The sequence below is a fragment of the Xenia sp. Carnegie-2017 genome, unplaced genomic scaffold, assembly GCF_021976095.1.
Source record: "Xenia sp. Carnegie-2017 unplaced genomic scaffold, XeniaSp_v1 HiC_scaffold_4, whole genome shotgun sequence".
NCBI classification, from domain to species: Eukaryota; Metazoa; Cnidaria; class Anthozoa; order Malacalcyonacea; family Xeniidae; genus Xenia; species Xenia sp. Carnegie-2017.
In genome coordinates, this window is record NW_025813504.1 from 49,187 (window position 1) to 68,868 (window position 19,682).

General features: G+C 33.5%; 4 protein-coding genes and 1 pseudogene across 5 annotated transcripts in view; all 5 read right to left on the bottom strand.

Annotated features, from left to right (window-relative positions):
• Positions 1-19,682, bottom strand: part of LOC124455578 (serine/threonine-protein kinase/endoribonuclease ire-1-like) — a 261,076-nt gene that overhangs the window by 30,287 nt on the left and 211,107 nt on the right. The window lies entirely within an intron of this gene.
• The window catches only part of LOC124455587 (AP-3 complex subunit mu-1-like), a 91,079-nt gene that overhangs the window by 26,084 nt on the left and 45,313 nt on the right, over positions 1-19,682 (bottom strand). Inside the window, exon 3 of one of the 2 annotated variants that reach the window (XM_047006245.1) lies at positions 15,047-15,090. The exons of the other annotated variant lie outside the window; for it this stretch is intronic. The gene's annotated coding sequence lies outside the window, so the exon portion shown is untranslated. Of the gene's footprint in view, positions 1-15,046; positions 15,091-19,682 lie in introns of those variants that run through there. 2 annotated transcript variants of the gene reach the window in all.
• LOC124455577 (serine/threonine-protein kinase/endoribonuclease IRE1-like) overlaps positions 1-19,682 on the bottom strand; it is a 72,019-nt gene that overhangs the window by 18,056 nt on the left and 34,281 nt on the right. The window lies entirely within an intron of this gene.
• On the bottom strand, positions 272-5,938 carry LOC124455602 (annotated as a pseudogene).
• Positions 7,283-9,950, bottom strand: LOC124455595. The gene is made up of 3 exons (XM_047006253.1): positions 9,245-9,950; positions 9,051-9,128; positions 7,283-7,545 (listed from the first exon to the last, which is right to left on the bottom strand). Exons 1-3 carry the CDS (start codon positions 9,651-9,653, stop codon positions 7,472-7,474), a joined length of 561 nt encoding a protein of 186 aa, XP_046862209.1. The 5' UTR covers positions 9,654-9,950; the 3' UTR covers positions 7,283-7,471.

The following is a 19,682-nucleotide window of genomic DNA, read 5'->3' on the forward strand; positions in this document are numbered from 1 at the left end:
CTTGATTCCCATTTTGTACTAAAAACTACTAATAACTTTAACAGGTCATATTTTTCCTACCTTCCACATTTAGAACTGTTCCCTTTTTTAACATTGCACACTGCACTCACAGTGACTGTACAGTTGCTCCAAGTGAATTTTTTCTCTGAATATAACGTGCTGCAATATAACATAACTTCTTTGCGTGTACAGAATTGCTGCATTGACGCGTTTTTATAGTTCAGCTTCGTTGAAGATTGCATTTACAACTTTTCTTTTTTCTTCCCTGGTAAAGTTCAATTGCTACAGTAGTCCCAGTAGACGATACAATTTTTTGTCAAACATGCATACATGTTGAAAAAAACACAACAACTTGAATTATCTTTTCGAAAGCTAATCAAAATTTGTTCTGTCGAAGGATTAGGAAGGAGATTCGCGAATTGTTAACCATGCGTAAATGTTTCGTTGTGCCACAAGTTTGTCAGCTTTTCAGCTGTTACGTGTTACCCTCTATAATTAAAGTCCTTACTTACTATATAATTAAAGTCCTTACTTATTTAACAAAATTTTATGTTCTTATCTTATACCGTCAAGCTGTTGTGTCTTGACTCCTTTCATAGCTTGTAGTTCTAAATTACATCAGAAACCATATAACATTAGTTGGACTCAAAATGAACACCAATATGTACAACAAACCCTGCAAAATGTACCCCTACACACATCAAACCATGCAAAGTGTACCCCTACATACACATCAAACCATGCAAAGTGTACCCCTACATACACAACAAACCATGCAAAGTGTACCCTACATACACAACAACCATGCAAAGTGTCCTACATACACAACAAACCATGCAAAGTGTGCCCTACATACACAACAAACCATGCAAAGTGTACCCCTACACATCAAACCATGCAAAGTGTACATACACATCAAACCATGCAAAATGTACCTACACACATCAAACCATGCAAAGTGTACCCCTACATACACATCAAACCATGCAAAGTGTACCCTACATACACAACAAACCATGCAAAGTGTACCCCTACATACACAACAAACCATGCAAAGTGTACCCCTACATACACAACAAACCATGCAAAGTGTACCCCTACATACACAACAAATCATGCAAACTGTCCCTACCTCCCCATGTACATCCAGTCTACCGACTTTCAATCCCAAAGCGGCAAATGAATATATTTTGAAATTTAACTAAAGAAAAGAATGCTACCCATGAAAATAGGCGAAAGGGAGACAGGTTTCTACAAATTTATGATGGTACTGTTGCAGGCTGTTGCATGTTTATGATTAAGGAGTATTGATAAATAAATCATGTCTGAGGGAAGTTATGTTAACTTTGTATCATAGAGAACGTTTGGTTTGGGAATTATTTTATTATATCATCCAATTATAACTGGTTTTATATGCGTTACTCAGTAAAAAACCACTTACGAATCCAGTTGGTGTTTCTGACGAAGGTAGAACATCGCTTTTTAAAGATATCTGAAATATAAACATTGGAAATTAGACAAAAAGAAAGAAATTAAAAGATTATGGAGATATGCATTAATTCTTTTCATGAAAAACCAAGAAGATAAACAAAGATTATGATAAGAAGCAGTAAACTACAGAAAACGAACATACAGCAAGAATTTGACGACAAGTAACATAAGACGAAATGAAACGAGAGCAGTTTCATAAAAAGATCAGAGCGATTCTCACATCACCACGTTGTTTAACTATGGTAGGAAATCAGATCTTTAAAGGTGAATACCAAAGTGGAAGAGGGATAGTACCAATTATCAGAAAAGAGAATACAATTTAAGAATATAACTACAGTGATAGCGACCTGTAAAGATCGACCTTACTTTGTGACCAAGGAATGGTTACTGGGAAGATCGACCTTACTTTGTGACCAAGGAATGGTTACCGGAAGGATCGACCTTACTTTACTTCGTGAGCAAAAAATGTTGTGAAGGGAAATCTTGCTCTGCATGCAAAAAGTTTGAAAATATTTTCTTGAAAACATGGGAAGACGTCTGTAAATCAACTGAGACGGGCAAAAATTAAAAGAAAAACAAGTTTTACTTACATTTCCTTTGATGTTAGGTGACGATGTCTGAGATTGTATTCTACCGATCTAAAATTGTTTAACGTAACGTTAGATTTACATAACCACGTGATCGTGACAATTTCCTCATGAACCTACCTCCCACGAAAGCTCTTTTTTGATTGGATCAAATCAATAGGTACCAACTGAAAACATGGAACACAAGTCATAAATGTTGATGGGAAACGTCAATGAAGAGCCATGAAACATCAGACTGTAATGTTTAATATTTTATGAGTGTTTTTACCGTTTGTAGTCAAGTTAAGGTTGCGAACATGTTTAGGAAATGGAACAGTCACGACAACATTCTCGATCTAAATAAGATATGGAAACATTGAGTGAAAAGACTTTGAAAAAGTTAATGTGTACAATATTTGACTTGGTATGATTACGTTAGGACGATGTAGTTAGTTTTATACAAAATGCTTTGAGATAATACGTATGAAAAAAATAGTTTAGGTTATATCTTTAAGTTTATAAATGCAAGAAGATGCAACAGCAGTTTAATAAATTGACATGATTATAAATACATACATTTTTACCCATAACTGGTTTTGAACTTATCGACAATTCAAATCTTCCACTTCCGCCCTAAAACAACCAAGAAAAAGACGAATGTAGAAAAATCAAACACTTTAATTTATTTCAATCAATAAAAAATATTTTAAAATAATTTCAACAGTTGATAAACCTCTTGAAACAAGACACAAGGCTTTGCAAACAATGGTAGCATATTTACTCTAAAGAAAAAACAAAATATACCATCAAAATAGACAATTTCATATAACTGATAAAACACCCAGCCGGTTGCCACGTTATATGATATTAAACGAAAACGACCATCCGGGGGGACGAATGACAAAATTCGTTCAGACTAAAATACACAGTCATTTGAAGTAGTCGCGTTCAAACGCAGTTTTAGTGCAAGATTGAAAGAAAAGTGTTCAATGTAAAAAGACAATTGTTATTAGTCATATTAAGAATAACTTGTGTTGACTTCGACCAGAGACAATCCATATTCAACATTCACACCTACGTACCTCCCATCTTCTGAAGCGAAGACAAGGATGAAAACTGACATCTTCAAGGATACGAGGATTTGTAAAACACATGTTGAGATCTATAATTAATACAAATCTTTAATCTACAGATAAATTCAATTTTAATCTAGGGACCAGTGTGCGAATTAACGGTGTGCAATGTGCAATTTGCACATCGTTTTAGCTAAAATGAAAACAATTGCACATCACTTTTTCAAACGATGTGCAAAAATCAGCGGTTTTAACGAAAACACTGCGTAAATCATATGAATTTGTTCACGTTTAAAATATTAATTTGGCAATTAGCGCTATATAATAATTAACGTAATATCGCTTTATGCCTATAAAGAAACACTTTTGTCAAAAAATTGCACATCGTTTTTCTGAACTAATTCGCACTGCTAGGGACATAACAAAGTATCATAAATATACCAGGCATGCCAGATAATTTACAGTTGCAGTCAATCTGAAAGAACAAAGTTGAAAAAGGTGAAAAATCTTTAAAATGTTGTACTAGAGAGTACATATAACAAAGTATAAAAAAAGGAAGGCACTTACAGTTACTTGTATTTCTGAAAATATGGTGGAGCCCTACACAAAACAGAAAATTTTAGGAATTTAAACATGCCATAAGTTTTCAGTTCGTACATGTCCTTAGTTTTAATTTAACATCAAACAAAAACGACAAACATATTTTTGTCATACATCTTCCACAAAGGGAACAAGAAATCCACAGTATTATAATGTTGTTACCTGTTTATCAATGATGGCATCAATGCTTTCGGCTACATCAAAATAAATCTATAACATGAATAGAATTAATTAGAAGTACTTAGGACTAATTTGTGATAATTAGAATTAATTGGAACTAATTATGAATAATTACAACTAACAACTAATTAGCAATATTTATTACAAGTAATTAACAAAAGAAAAAAGTTCACTCATCACATTACAACTAAAAAAAGCATAAAAAAGGATTTTCTTTCAAATTTCTTAATGGAACAATGTGAATATAGCTACGTACCTCATTATTTGCATATTTTACACCAGTTCTCCTCCATGGAACATTGGACAATTGACCAGTTGGGAGATGACTGCTCATACTAAGAAAATATGAAATATTTAACTTAAATTACATGTAGAATGATCATAAATGTGTAAACTAAAACAAATTTAACTAAATATTGTAGTAAGTTAATATAAATAACAACATAAATATAGAAATGTTTAGTGGTTTTACGGATTTGCTTTATATTTATATCTGATCCTTATATGAACAACAAATAGATCACTACATAGAAACATGGCTTGTATGTTTACCATAAGGAAGGTTCTTACTTGCTTTCTCCAGTCACTTTATTAACAACATTTCTAACTATACTAGGAGGTCTTATCAACTCGTTAAGGACATTTGACTCTGTGGCAAGAGGGAATCCATTATCCAACATCTCTTCCAATAACTGAAGAATATAAAGATATAATATCATATTTTACATCACATACAACAGAAAAAAATTGAAATTCATCTATAAAACAGCTGGATTCTCTACAAAATATACTAATCTCAAACCTCATATACAATGACACAATTTTCTTAAATGATTGTTTCAGTACAGTCAGAGAAATATTCTTTGATCAAGTCAACCACTGGATGAAGAAATTCAATCACAAACAAAGGTGGAACTGGAAAGGAATGTTTTCAATTCATCAATAATAATAATCATGAAAGTGTTCACCACATGTTGATGATATGAAGGCTAAATTACTTTTATCTACCACTAAGAATGCCTAATGCAATGCCTTTTGTTGAGTGATAACACTTCTTTGCAATGTAATGCATACTTTTTACATTAAAACTAGCAATCAATCTCTTGATTGGATTAGAGGCAATTGATTCAAAATAAACATTAATAAAACATTAAGTAACCTTAATATAAACACAAACCTTCATTTTCAACAACAGAAACAAAGAAGAGATCATGGCGAAATATACTGATGAGATAACTGAATCCTGTTGCAATTACAGGAGGAATGTCTTCTGGAGAAGTAGCCTGAACATAAAAGATGATATTTAATTTGTTTAGGAGCATTTTTGTCAGAAAAATATAACATGAAAACCATTCATGAAAGTACCTTAAAACTTCTCAACCAAACAAGCACAAACAACAATTTACACATATATTCATTTACCTTTCCTTGAGCTTCAAAGAAATAATCACAAACAGAGCGTCCCAAAACACTTCTCCAATGTTTTTCCAGAAATATATCCCTAAATGTACATGAAAAACATCATATGACCTAGTGACTCACAGTAACCCATTTGGTGTAAAGTTGTGATAACTAAACAATTGAGGAAGCTGAAATCATCAAAATGGCATCATCTAACTGACTTCAACACTATTGAAATTACAGATATCAGGTAATATCTCACGATTTTTATGACATTCTTTATTTTTCTGGGTATTAATCCTGTCACATGATACTTCTCATAATCTACCTTCACTGGCTTCTGACATTGTTCAAGCTTTCTTTAATATCTTACTGAAACTAATCTCATTTTACCTCATTCAAATAATTGTAAAGTACTTCTCACAATAATCACAAGCTGATACGTACAAAACCAAGAGAAGAGCTTTGAAAGCAAACAAATATAAAACCAATATATTCTGTCACTACCGACTCACCCTGAATGGTTGATGATAAACAAACTGTGAATCATTGTAAAATCCACAGATAATAAAACCTATAAAAATGTATTTCTCCTTTAGTTAACTAGCTTAATGGTTATAAAACTATTTTCATGTAAGTTCATTTCGTAAATATTTATTTATATTATTGCTAACATTTAACCAACATTTAAAAGCGATGTTTCCATTTAAAAAAAATTAAGATTCATGTAATCATCTTACTTGTCCCCAGACCACTGAAGACTCAACGGCCTTTACCAGCTGGCTTACCTGACTTATCTTTATTTATGGTCGGGAAGATTTTCGTCTCAATCCCATGATCCTCATTGATAACAAGTCAATGAATTGTAGGAGTCCCAAACAGTTATAAAATACCATGCACTAGGTACAAGGAGAGATGTTCTGTTTTAGTCGATTTTAATTTTGTTTATAAAAACGTATTTCGACATAGGAATGGACCGTGACTTTCTTCAGTTTTTTATGCACATGCTACAGAGTCCTTGGAATCTACTAACATGCTAAAACCTTAAACATAGACTGCATTCTGGAAAATAACTTTGTTCAAATCCTGAGTTTATTAAATAAGTCTCATTCTACTCGCTACGAGCGCCCTGCAGTGGGCTAGCTGTTCGAATTTTGAAAGCTGTTCATTTGCATCATACAATACGATTTATACCAAAATGCTGAAAATCTTCCTTAGCAATGACAATGTACATCATATCCACATCCTTATTAGACAACCCTTCTTTTGATAACGGATGCACTTTAGTGAAGTCTTGCTGGCGATGGTTGTTATATTTTTATGTTTAAAAGCATAACATTGAGTGAGAAGCCCTTGAATACATTGCCAACAATCGTTCTTTCAACCAATAACGTAGTGTAGAAAGTTGGAGTACAAAACATGAACAAAGGCATTAATCAATTCACAACAACAAGTTTGGAAAATACTCTCAGGCTCATATCATTGACTAGGTTTGATTCTTCTTACATACACCTTGATATTTCGAGCAGACACCTCTTTTCTTCTGGGATTTTCTGTCGGTACAACAAGAAAACAAGCCCAGAAATATATAATAAACACTTGCATATAAAACAATACATTCAACCGCAAGGGCTTCGAAAAGTTGTGTGTGTTCCATGCTAACTTGTGGTAATTCACAATAGTTAAACTGGTGTAATAAATTTTTGATATTTAATTCGATTTTTTATCTTTAACTGCATCATGTCACCCTCATTGAAAAGTTGGCAGATCGGTATAAACCAAGTATTCAATTTTTATCAAATCTTATAAAATGCTCAAATCTAAAATTGGAAGTTTCCGAACGTACATAGCTTCCCGACTCCTGAGCCATTTTTTTTTTTGTAGAGCTTAACAATCAAAAATTAAACAAAAATTTAATTGACAACAAGCAAAGACGAGTTGCATTACGAGCGAGTTGTTGTTGACATAATTATGAGATTAATGATTTGGTTTACTGCATTTATGTTTAATTTGTAGTTTAAATAGCCATCAAAATAAAAATAATCTGATAAAAATTCTTTTCTCAAAACGAAAAGCTTATCATTAGATAATTGATAACTCACAAATAATTGCGAAAATTGTCTTTTGTAAAGCAAGGCATGAGAAATATGGATGTTTCAATTAAAATAACGAAACATGGTAGAGTCCCTCGGCAGTATTCATACTTTGAGTTCCATACACACCAATGATGCACACTACAATAATAGAATCAATGGAAAATAACTGAAAATGTGGAATTTTGACCTAACAAGTAACAAATGACTGAAAGAGACAGATCTGGCGAAGTATTTAAAAGACTGAAATTCATAAATGCAAGCTTGTGGCTTAAAACATACGATCTTTAGTCTCAAAAAAAAATGCAACACAACTAAGCCAAAATAAACAAAAATTCAGCAACTTGACTTCGTCATCATTACCTCAACGTACACAGATTTTCTTTTAACAATTTCAAAGCTGCAACAAATAGGAAATAGTCACAACCTCACATAAAAGTGTCATTTTATTCAAATATTACCAATTTCCCCAATTCAATAAGTTGTTCTTTTTTGTGCGTATCAATCTTTTACTCTTTGCAGTGGTACTGTATTGACGTACATAAACTGAATAGCGTTCTAGTACATTGAACTCACGCTCGGAGCTCATACGAAAGAATTATATAACGCTAAAGTACAACGGATTTTGAGTACAGATCGAGCAACTCCTTAATTGCGTTACAAGTCATGACATCCATATTATATTGTTATATATAGTTATATGTATTGTTATACATTGTTATACTTGAAGAAATGCTATGTATTACTAAATTACACATGTTAAAATTTATTGTATATTTTACATAAGAAGCATGATGTATGGAAATCAAATTTAAATTTCATTCGCCTTCAGTTTCAGATCGTTAGTCATTTGAAGACAAAAAAATAGTTAATTATATAACATTGTAAAATCCAATGAAAATTCATAGCAATCTGGCCATGTAATATCCAACTTGGTTACTTAATCCAACTTGCTTAAGATCCTCAAATTAAAACATACATAAAAGAGGATCTTGAATTGTGGTATCATTGATTTCCTTCTTGCCAATTGCTTTCCCATAAACCTCTTTTGCAGACAATAAAAAGACTTCATTGATGTGGCACATTTTAGCTTTAAATTGGTAACGATAATGTTCTTGTTTTTCCATTCTTCATTTGTTCTGACCATTTACACTTAGGATAAATAATGCAAAGAAAATAAAATAATTGAAATGAGCTACTAAAAGGATTAATAACTCTAAGCGAAAACTCTTTTCTTTTTCTAAGCAAGCATTTTTCGCAATTTCAGCTTTAATGCGTACGACGTGAAAGAATTTGCTGACTTAAAGCAAAGAATACGCAATATTTACTATTGCATATGTGTTCTTTACAAGTTTGACAACATAATAAGCTATAAGTTTCTTTTTACCATACGATAAAAATATGCCAAAATCTCTGAATCACCATGATTCGTAGGTACTCTTCACTATCTTTGGATATCTGACAAATCGTTAATCTCGTCTAAAGATTTTTGACTATTGCTAGTACTATCACACATGCTTGAACCGTTATTTTCAGTTGCACAAAGTTAGACAACCATGCCAAGTGGAGAGATTACGGTTTTTGGTAGAATATTTAAGAAAAATGACACGTACACAGCATTAGTTTGTTGTTACATAGCTATTTACCGTTAAGATCAGGGTAATCAATAACAGCTTCGCTTTTCTTTCCCTTGCCTTCTTCAAGTTCTACAGGATGTTCACTGTCTAAAAAATGTTTGCAACGGCAATATACAGAATTATTCTGTATACTGTTATTAGTCAAAATACGCACCAAGCATCCGTCATCTTCACAGACGCCGCTTCCATAACATCAGATTTACCTCCATGTCCTTCTTCCAGAAAATTCATGTTGGTAAATTTCTTCCCAGAGGTCATATCCATAGCGTAAGGTTGACGTTCATCTTCTTTTTCTGATGGATTTTTGTTAGTGAGTTCACTTTCTTCATCTGTTCGCAAATATTTTTTGGTGGAGGTTTCGCTTGGATCACCTGATTCTAGTCGTTTGTTTCCTTTTTTTTTTAAAATATTTGTCTCACAAGTTTTTCCTTTGACCATGGATAACTCATTCGTCAATACTTCACTGGTTTCTATTTTATTGCTTAGTGAAGGACGTCTAGTTTCACCTTTATCATTTGATTTACTTCCGGTGTCCATTTCAGCTCTACTACCATCATTATCAACATTCATTTGTTCATTGGTTTTTTTCGTGAATGGAAAGTACTTGAGCATTTTCTTTTCATATACATGAAAATCATCTTTTGAAAATACACAGAAGATGATCCGACCTGCCTAAACAAAGGAACAACAAACAGTGTTTCCACAACGTACTATTTAAATTTCCTCATGAAGAGAATTGTTTAGAAAAATTGAAATTCGGACTACAGAAAACTTTATGACAACGAGGTCCGGTAACTTGACCGCAGATACCCATCATACTCGCACTACAATTTTTAAGAAACGGTAACTATTCCTTAATAAAATAATAAATATTTATTTAGGAAGTCCAACATTTGCCAGAGAGATTTTCATTAGGGCCCTGTAGTAGACATATTAAAGCTATAGTTAATTTATAAAACAATACTCAACAGTCAACAATACAACCGGAAAGTAAGTTAAACTATTTCGTTTAAAATGGTCGCATATCATACCCAGCTTTTGTTACTTTTTAACCAATCTTTGACTGTCATCAAAGCGACATCTGTAGCTTTCTCAATTGGATAACCTGTAGATTGGTGTAAAAATCGTCAGGTCAAAAATCCGTAAATTATAAAACAAAGAAACAGATCAAAAAGCGCACTATATATTCCTGTTGAAATGCAGCAGAACGCCTAAAAAGAAATCAAACTGTCTGAGAATTGTTATAACTGCATATGAATAGATAAAAGGTCGACGTTTGTTTTCACCCGTAACAACCCAATCCAAATAAAAACCTTTCTTCCGTCCAGATTTACACAATATTAACAAATACAAAAGAAATGTGAAAGATTTCATCAACACATACGACCGACTCCAATTTTTTTTCCTTTACTATGCTAAGACAGGACTCATAACAACTTTTCAACAGCAATTTATTCTTTCCCATAGGACCGACGGTATGAATGACATCTGAAATAATAAATTGAATGAACGATTGAAAGGTTTCCTTGATTGCTCGTAATCACAAGATATGGTCATACTAAATCATGTTCAATGCATTCAAAAGACTTGCATACACGATGCAATTGACTTCCGACCAGCATGAAATGAGTCGAATTTTCTGTGGTTGATGTTACGTCACAGTTTAACGTCACACGTGAAATACAAAGCGTTGAGTACAAAGGAACTAAATTGTGAAAGTACTTCACGAGAAAACGAGATTTGAGCTCCGTATTTTCTTTGCCATAAAAAAATTCATAAACTTACATTTTGCAGGAAGTTTGTAACCTGTAAAAGAAAGAAAAATCGACGATTAAAAGATAAAAGAATTAATTTAAGGACAACGTGTGAAATTCAATTCCTTAGCAATAAGCGTCTCATTGTCTTAGGTACAATTAATATGTACAATCAACCACATTTTCGGACAACGGACTTATACATCAAGACTCAGACAGTTATTGGCATATAATAATATGGTACCTGAAGTGATTTTAGCTTTGCCAGTTTCACACCCGTTTAGCGTGTAACATTCTTCATAAAGACACTCTCCTGCAGCACGGTGTATACAGCCATCAACTAAAGACAAAGATTTAAGAATTTTAGGATCTCCCGCGTATTTTTTGAACGCGCTTTCTAGTGAACAAACCCAAAACGTATATGAAGAAAATCAATAAAGCAGAATGAACGCTTCAGCAAATCGCTTCACAAAAATTTAGCTATACTTTATAAAGGTTTTGGAAATTTTTTTAGATTAAACTGTTGAGGTTATAACTTTTCAAGTTTAAAGTAGGCAAAAACAAACATGAAACCAAATACAAAAACCAAAAGATTGAATATATTTGAAAACAAATTAATTGGTAAATTTTATCTGAACAACTTTATCTGAAAATTTTTATCTGAAAATTTTTTTTGTAAAGCGCAAAAAAGCATATCAAATAGTAAGATGTGATAAGAAAAGGAAACAGACAGTAACGTTAAGTCGGTGGCAAAGAAGATTGGTAAGGAACAGCAATTGTCAACAAAAGATTAGTTTGTGGAAAAATAAAAGCTCAATAGGCCATAGATTGCCTTATGTGACCGGTTGATGTTGTCAAAATAAAGTGAATCTAATCATAATTTGAAATGACAACGTGCAATTAACACACTGTTAAGAAGCATGTTTTGACCTGGTATTCTAAAACATCATATTTTGTGATCAGTTGAAGCGTGAGCTTATTTTAGTCGTACTACACAAACTTTTCTACCTTTACTCACTGAGAAAACAATAGGTTTCAAATAAAATGAATAATGATAATGTTCTGAAAATTGCATAGCAGGGACCAAAACTTGCCGGATGCCAACGCAACTAACGTGTCGTGTTATTCTTGAAAAAAATTGCACATTATTTTTTCTTAAACAATTTGCGACCTGAGTGTGATCCTTAACATAATGTCTCCAAATCTATTTCAAAAAATGTAATTTCAAAATTCATAAGCAATAACTGTCATCCATACCTCCACCACCGCCCAGCAATGTGGTGTTGGCTGAAATTAGAAGGGAAAGTTCAATGGGTTATACATGTTATCATTAAAAACACTTCTGTCGTAATATTTACAGAGATTTAACATGAAAAATCTTAGCATAGACTCAAACCTCAAATACGACAACAGCTGCTAGATAAACGTAGCTGGACTAAAACTTGCAGAATGGCTACGCTACTGGTAGCAGTTATTTACACAAATATGTCCTTATCTTGGCCTGAGAACTTGTAACAAAATAAACTAAGCAACTATTTTTCAGAATTTTACCTGCATTGACGATCGCATCAATTTCTAAGCATGTGATATCACCTCTCCACAAAGAAACCTTGTTTAAAACATCATCTTCAGTGACAGACTCTACATTATTTAAAAGAAATAAAATAAATAAATAATATAAATAAAAAAGTGCATAAAATGTTAAAAAACAATTACGAAACAAAAATCACAACAACGGCAAGTCTTTCTTCTCAATGATGTGAGTTTGAGTTGCACCTTTTTTTACAAATTCGGGTTGTTTTTCTTCAACATAATCAGGCCAGGAAGAAATTGATTTCAGCATGACATAGTCTCGTCCACAGTGATAGTGAACACGTTTTTCTTCCACACTCATATTTTCGAAGTCTGATTTTTTTTGTTGCCAGGTAGAAGCCTTTTCTTTTTCTTTGAATTTTTTCTTCTTGCCAGCAGAATTATTTTTCTCTTTGTTAAATGTCTTATTTTGATTTTTGACATTTGCCTCCTTGCCTGCGGATGCTTTCTCTTTTTCTTTGGAAGGCTTTTCTTCCTTTTTGACATCTGTATCCATGTCTACACATTTTTTCTCTTCTTCATTAAATGTCCTTTTTTCATTTTTGACATTTGCCTCCTTGCCTGTGGGTGCTTTCTCTTTTTCTTTGGATGTCTTTTCTTCCTTTTTGGCATCTGTATCCATGTCTACACTTTTTTTCTCCTTATCAGTAGATGTTGTTTCTACTTTTATGACATTTGTCTCCTTGCCTGCAGATTTTTTCTCTTTTTCTTTGGATGTCTTGTCTTCATTTTTGGCACCTGTTTCCATGTCTACACATTTTTTCTCTACTTTATTAGATGTTGTTTCTTCTTTTAAGACATTTGTATTCTTTATAGATTTTGTATCTTCTTTATTACGTGTTGTTTCTCCATTATTGACACCTGGCTCCTTGCCTAAAGAGAAAGATTGAGATTGTTTGTCAAAATCTCTCACAGAGCAATATATTTTTTATAAAATGATATAAAACGTGAAAAATGTTGATCAGTTTTAACAAATAGTTGATATTGAGCAGAAGTAAAAGAAGGCTATATTTACATCAGGGCTAAAAGACTCCACTGGTAAAGAGTCTCCTTAAAATTTGTTGAAGTTTGTTTGAAAGCGCAAGCATGACGCTCATAAATGATTTATATGTAACCATTGAAGATAGGAGCCATTTTAGGGGTATTGGAAGCAAGGGTCAATAAGCTAAGTCCCTCTCAGTTTCCTAAAATAAGGGTAGTGCCCCCACACTCTTCATTAAAAAAGCAAATTACTATGAAAGAGAATGTTAACTTTATGTTTATTTTCACCATAAAACATACATATCTACACAGCAGTGAAGTAAGTTTCTAAATAATCGTTTAAACACTAATTGATTAAACACTGAGGGTACACAAACTCATAGGGCCAGCTCTACAATATTTCAGCAACAGTAATCAGTGTACAAAGACATACAAAGGGATGGGTCTTTGGGGCCAGTAAAGAAGATATTTCAAAACTAATTAGCACACATAAATAAACAATATTTTTTTACCATCTACTGTAAATGGACTGATAGCATTATCTTCTTTATTAGCCTGGTCTGTACCTGTATCATGGACCAAATAATTTTGTGACGAAGTGCTTTCGTTTGATTCGTTTACGCCTATTCGAAAATGAAAGCAAAAATATTGATGGTATTCATAATATTTCTCAGAAAACCACATGACGCTTGAAAGTATTTCGTTTGTATGTTTACACATTGACAATTTTGGAGAGTTAGAGAAAAATTTAAACTTAATAGTTCAACAGTGCAAAGAAACCGCTCGATAAGATTTAATACGTTGTTGGTTTTTTAAACAAAAACGAATAAAACCAGCTTTATTACTTCTATAGAATACAGTATACAAGCCCGATGCAAAGTATAGCCAGCTCAATGCAGAGTATAGCACGCCCAATGCAGAGTATGGCACGCCCAATACTCAACGAGTTAGCTGTTTTACGCCACTGCTCGAAAAAGCTATAATCATGCAGGCGAATCAACCATCGCTAAACTGGTTTGCCTTTTAGTGTGTGTGCACTAAATTTTTACGTGTGAAGATATTCATTTGGTGAACAATTTGAGTAATGTATTCTTATCTGACATCAAAATTGGTAGTTTCTTATCAAGGTAAAGTTATTGGTGCGTGCGGCAGCAGTTTGTTTACGAATGGATCGTTGATAGCTCTAAACTTGATACTTGAGATCATTTTTCGTAATCGCGATAGTTAGAGCACAGCTTTTAGAAAGTCATCAAAAGTTCGAGCCAGTCAAAACTTCTTCTGTGTATAAGTATAGCTAGAAATATGCTTTCCTTCTCATACGTTGAATCAAGCTTTTCGTTTGTTGATCATTCGTCTTCATTTATTACTTAAACTGGATGTTATATTCATGTGAAATGTTTGTCACGCGCAAGATCACGTGTGTGACAAAATTGCACATGAATCAAGGAATGATTTACTATTTACATAAATCAATTGCATAAAAAAACCTAAACAGATTTCTCGCCCGCATATGCTATACTTTGCATTTTTTGAACTGGTAAAACAGAAGCGCTACAAGTGCTCCGGACAAACAATGCAAAGAATTTATATGGAAAGAGAGTATTTTTACGATTCCCGAAATAAAATTACTTTTGCAAACAAGTAAAAAACCCTATTATGTTCCGACGTTGCCAAGGGAAAATGCATATAATTTAGCAATATCGTTAAAACTGAAGAATTATTTCTATAGCTGTAACTTACTAGGAACACGTTTTTCCATATCAAACACCACAGAAAAAGAAAGTTCCCTTCTAGCTACCTAACTTTCTAACAGATTTTTGGGACCTGAAAATGGTTGTTTGTTTACGACAAAGTGTCATATATTTTGTAAACAAACTTAATCATACTGATTTCGTCGTGACTGCTGTGTAAGATGGTCTTACTAGGAAAAATCTGAGCGTATTTTTAGCAAATCGAAAAAGTATCTACAAAAGATTATGTTGACTATAGGTATTTGGTTATGCCTTCGAATACTTTTACTTTTTACCATAGTAAGTTTTCCCTTTAATACTTTCTACATTTAATTCACAGTAGTTATAGTTTTACTCAAGCCTAAAATCAAAGTAATTTTGTCACCAATACTAACAAATGATAATCGGATTGGTCATGCAAATTTTACATGTTTTCAATTGATAATCAGAAAAATAAATATCCAAAAGGAATTGAGACATTTGCAAATGATAATAGACATGATGATAACATGTCTATCGTAACATATTGCAAATGATAATGGACATAATTATAGAATGATAATAACCTATAAGACAACTTTCAGATATTCCAAAATGTTTGTAAGAATTTTCTAAGTTGGCATTCACGTAGTATTATAAATGTGTACATAAGGCGAAACACCAATGATGACTTTACTGTTATTATCATCTAAGAGGTAAATCAAATTAATTTCTTGCAATGCAATTAAATAACATTACAGTATGATGAGAAATTCTAAAACTCTCTTATCTGATCCTTTACAAACGTATGAATAATACGCATGATATAAACAACTCTTAATTGTTTGTGTTTGACTTTTAAAGGGATTGTAACGATGCTTGTGCAAATGTTTGCTAACAAAAAACAATTTAAAATTAAATGAAGATATGATCTTCGCACTTTGCTGGACAATTTAAGTAATTGTCTCAGGAACCTGAAAAAATCAGGTGACTCAACGGGATTCGAACCCATGACCTCTGCGGTGCCGGTGCAGTGCTCTGACCAACTGAGGTATGAAGTCACACAGTGGTGAGCAGGTCAATATTGTTGGGCTCATGTTTTCTCGTGAAAGGAATGTCGTATGAATCACCTGCTCACCACTGTGTGACTTCATAGCTCAGTTGGTCAGAGCACTGCACCGGCACCGCAGAGGTCATGGGTTCGAATCCCGTTGAGTCACCTGATTTTTTCAGGTTCCTGAGACGATTGCTTAAATTGTCCAGCAAAGTGCGAAGATCATATCTTCATTTAATTTCAAACACCGCACTGCATAAAACATTCATAAAATACAATTTCTTACGAAGTACTGCTGTAGAAGGAGTTTTGTCAATGTCGTCATAGTCGTTGTCACTCATGGGAGATGGAAAAGACATCTTTTCGTAAGAAGCTGTAAATTAATGCATTACATGATACGGTTAATACATCATAGCAAGAAAAAAGCATTACTTGCTGAGTTATTTCACTCTTCATTACATCTTACATTTTTGACCGTTAACAAAAGTATGTGAATAAGGAAGATATAAACGAATCTCAATGGTTACATTGCATTCTTGTTTTATCAGGAAAATGGTGCAATTTTTTTCCAAAACTAAAATCACAGGCTATTTAAGATGTTACAAATTATGTGGATCGATACATTTAATAACAAACAAATCAGAAAAACTATCGCACTTCAGCAATGCCGGTTATCATGCGTTGGTGAACATGTTAATATTCAAGCGTCGAGTAAAGAGTGAGTATAACTAAAGTAATGACTCATGAAAATCATTCCACAAATTAAAAAGCATAAAGGCTTAAATGACTCAATCACTTCTTAACACAATCTGCAAACGCACAAAAAGTAGCAATTTACGTTATTAAAAGCTCAGAAATAGTTAAGGGTTTACTGAAATCAAATTTCTACGAGTTTAAAAGTTATTTTATGAAACTTTTTACAATATTGATAGATTTTTTGTGTTATCTGCATCTGTCCACACTAATGCGTTTTCGAAATTAAAAGTTATTACCGAAATAAAAGTGTGTTAAATAATTAATTACGCGTGCTTATACATAAAGCGCCCACAGTTTTCGTGACATCTTGCGCCATTAAAGATATCTTCCAAGGCGAGTAATTCATAATTTCATATACAAAGTTATTCAACCACGCGCTTGTTTTCCTGGACAAACCAAATTCCTCCTTGCTATCTTTCATATGGCTTATTTATTCGATAGTGGTTGTGTGAGTCACTGGAAAAACCAATGTTCGAAGAGTCAAAGTTCTCCTTTTATAAGTTATCAATGAAAGCTAGGAAATCAAAATATTAACTTCCAAAATAGGGATTAAACAAATATACAACCTCAAAAGCACGTCACTCAGGCTCGCCAAATTTGTATTGAATTTTAAAAATGCCAGAAAAAGTAGTCATTGACATCATTGTTCTCAAAAGGCTCCGTTTTTTGACCGTCCACATTAAAGCAAAACGAACGTATTTTCAAATCACTCCATTTTTGAGAGCGTTTTCAAATCTATACGTTTTCATTTGGCAGCGTGCTCGTTTTTAAGCGTTTCATTGTGGACGGATGGCCAAAAAGCATCAAAAAGTATGAATTTTTAACAGAAAATGCCTAAGTGAGGACAGGGTTTTACACAGCGGGGATGCGTTTGCACAATGTGTGTATGAAATGTGTAAGTCCTTTAAGTCTTTGATTTGCTTTTTACTCGCACTTTATTGGACAAGTGAATATTCACATGACGTCATCACTAAAGTGCGTTAGTTATTCTGATTAGTTTGATATTATGTGATTAAATTTATAGATCTACATAACTTGTGTTATGTAAGATCGCCTGTGATCTTGGTTTTGAAAAAAATTGCACCGTTTTTGAAATGGATGTTAAAGTTTGTAAGGGAGGCCAAATTTCCGAAGTGGGACCATATTTACTGGGATGTATTGCCCCTGTGAAGACAAATTTCTTAGGAAATGTTCATTATTCATTGCCATGTACATTGCTGATATTGGAACATTCAAAACTTTATCGACAAGATAAACACTTTTTGGAGTGTGAGGGTCATACTTTGTCTAACTGTAAAAATCCTTATAGTTAATCATAAGCTTTGCACTAACGTTAACAGCCTGGGGGACTGGGAGAGCTGACGCCCCAACTTTTTCAAAAAATATATTTAGAGTGGGTTGAGCTCGTTCTTAAGAGGTGTTTTTTAAAACTCCATAGTAGAAGTGAAGACTTAGCCCAGCACTTCATAAAGCTTATTAAAAATTCAGATAAAGCATCGTAATCGGACAGAAGTAGAATAAAAGCTAAATTGAACAGCCATATAAACACATCGTTACCTGATTGCAGTGTAGATCTTTCCCTGCGATTTCATACTGCTTGGAATATATGTCTCAGCGACAATATGCCGGTACAGTGAATTGCCCAGTTTTGATCGAAGCAAGTAAGATGAACATCTTGGCTTTGAATTCAACTGCCCGCGTAGCTCGTTGTACAGAAGCAACAGAGCTTCTTTGTTGTTGCTGTTCATTGCCTCTTGGGCTTCTAGAAAACAATCTCTATCCATTTTCAGAAGAAATTGCGTGCGGTAAATGTTAACGATACTAGTATCTCGAAAGTCGAAAGTCGAAAATAGTGAGGTACGCTTGCTGTACTTGAGGGAGTTGATAAAATGCACCAATAAAATGCACTGTTAGAATAAACATGGAACATCGTAACCAATCATAGACATTATTCCAAACAAAGTTCAAGGTCAAAAAACCAGCTAGTGCCTCAAAATATTCTCCTTATGCCTCAAAATTTTCCTTGGTACCTCAAAATTTCCTCAAGTCCCTCAGAAACCATGGTAACTGCAAGTTTTAGCCAATCAAAATGCTCGTTCAAGCTTGGGTACCTCAGTAGCCGCTGACAAGTACCTCAAAAAAATCGCTTTGCTTCAAAAAGCAAACTATAAAAACTGGAATCAGATTTGAGTATTTTGCGATCAGATACTGAACGCTGATCGCAAATAGTAACTTAACTCAGTTAACTGGACTAAAACCTATGATCTCAATTATTACGTAATTCTTTGAAAATTTTATGTACCTCGCGTGAGGGTCTTGAGGTACCCTAGATCCGCCACTGATCAATAGCTCTTTGGAATTTTTGGAAAACAATCAGGTCTTATCTTATTAATAACAGTTTGGAAAGCCTCATCTTCGTCTTCTTTGTTCTGACATTCTTTTGCATTTGTACAATTGGACATTTGTCGTGGAGCCATGAAATTTGGTCGGCAGTCCCAGTGGTATCTGGCATCGGCAGCATAAAGGTCACTAACTGCCCCTAGTACTCTGGTGCGTACTTGCTCTGCTCATTTATCATTACGTATGTCACACGCATGTAATATCGTTTCTTTAAATGACTTTTGCCCCACACCACCATCTGCCATCTTACACAAGGTAAGTGAATGTCATCGACTATGGTGACGGGGATCCTTTCGCATAAAACATTTTTCACCACAAAAAACACAGTCTTCCTGGAAAGAAAACGTTGTTCTTGAATTTGATTGTCGTGTACGTTTTACAACAAATGAGCAAG

Bases quoted from the DNA above. Each gene is read 5' to 3' on its own strand.
- LOC124455595 (XM_047006253.1), bottom strand. From the start codon at position 9,653: ATGCTCAAGTACTTTCCATTCACGAAAAAAACCAATGAACAAATGAAT. The intron at 9,129-9,244 runs GTAAATCTGATG...AACATTTTTTAG, and splicing joins TCTGGAAGAAGGACATGGAG to ACAGTGAACATCCTGTAGAA. The intron at 7,546-9,050 runs GTAAATAGCTAT...CTATTATTGTAG, and splicing joins TGATTACCCTGATCTTAACG to TGTGCATCATTGGTGTGTAT.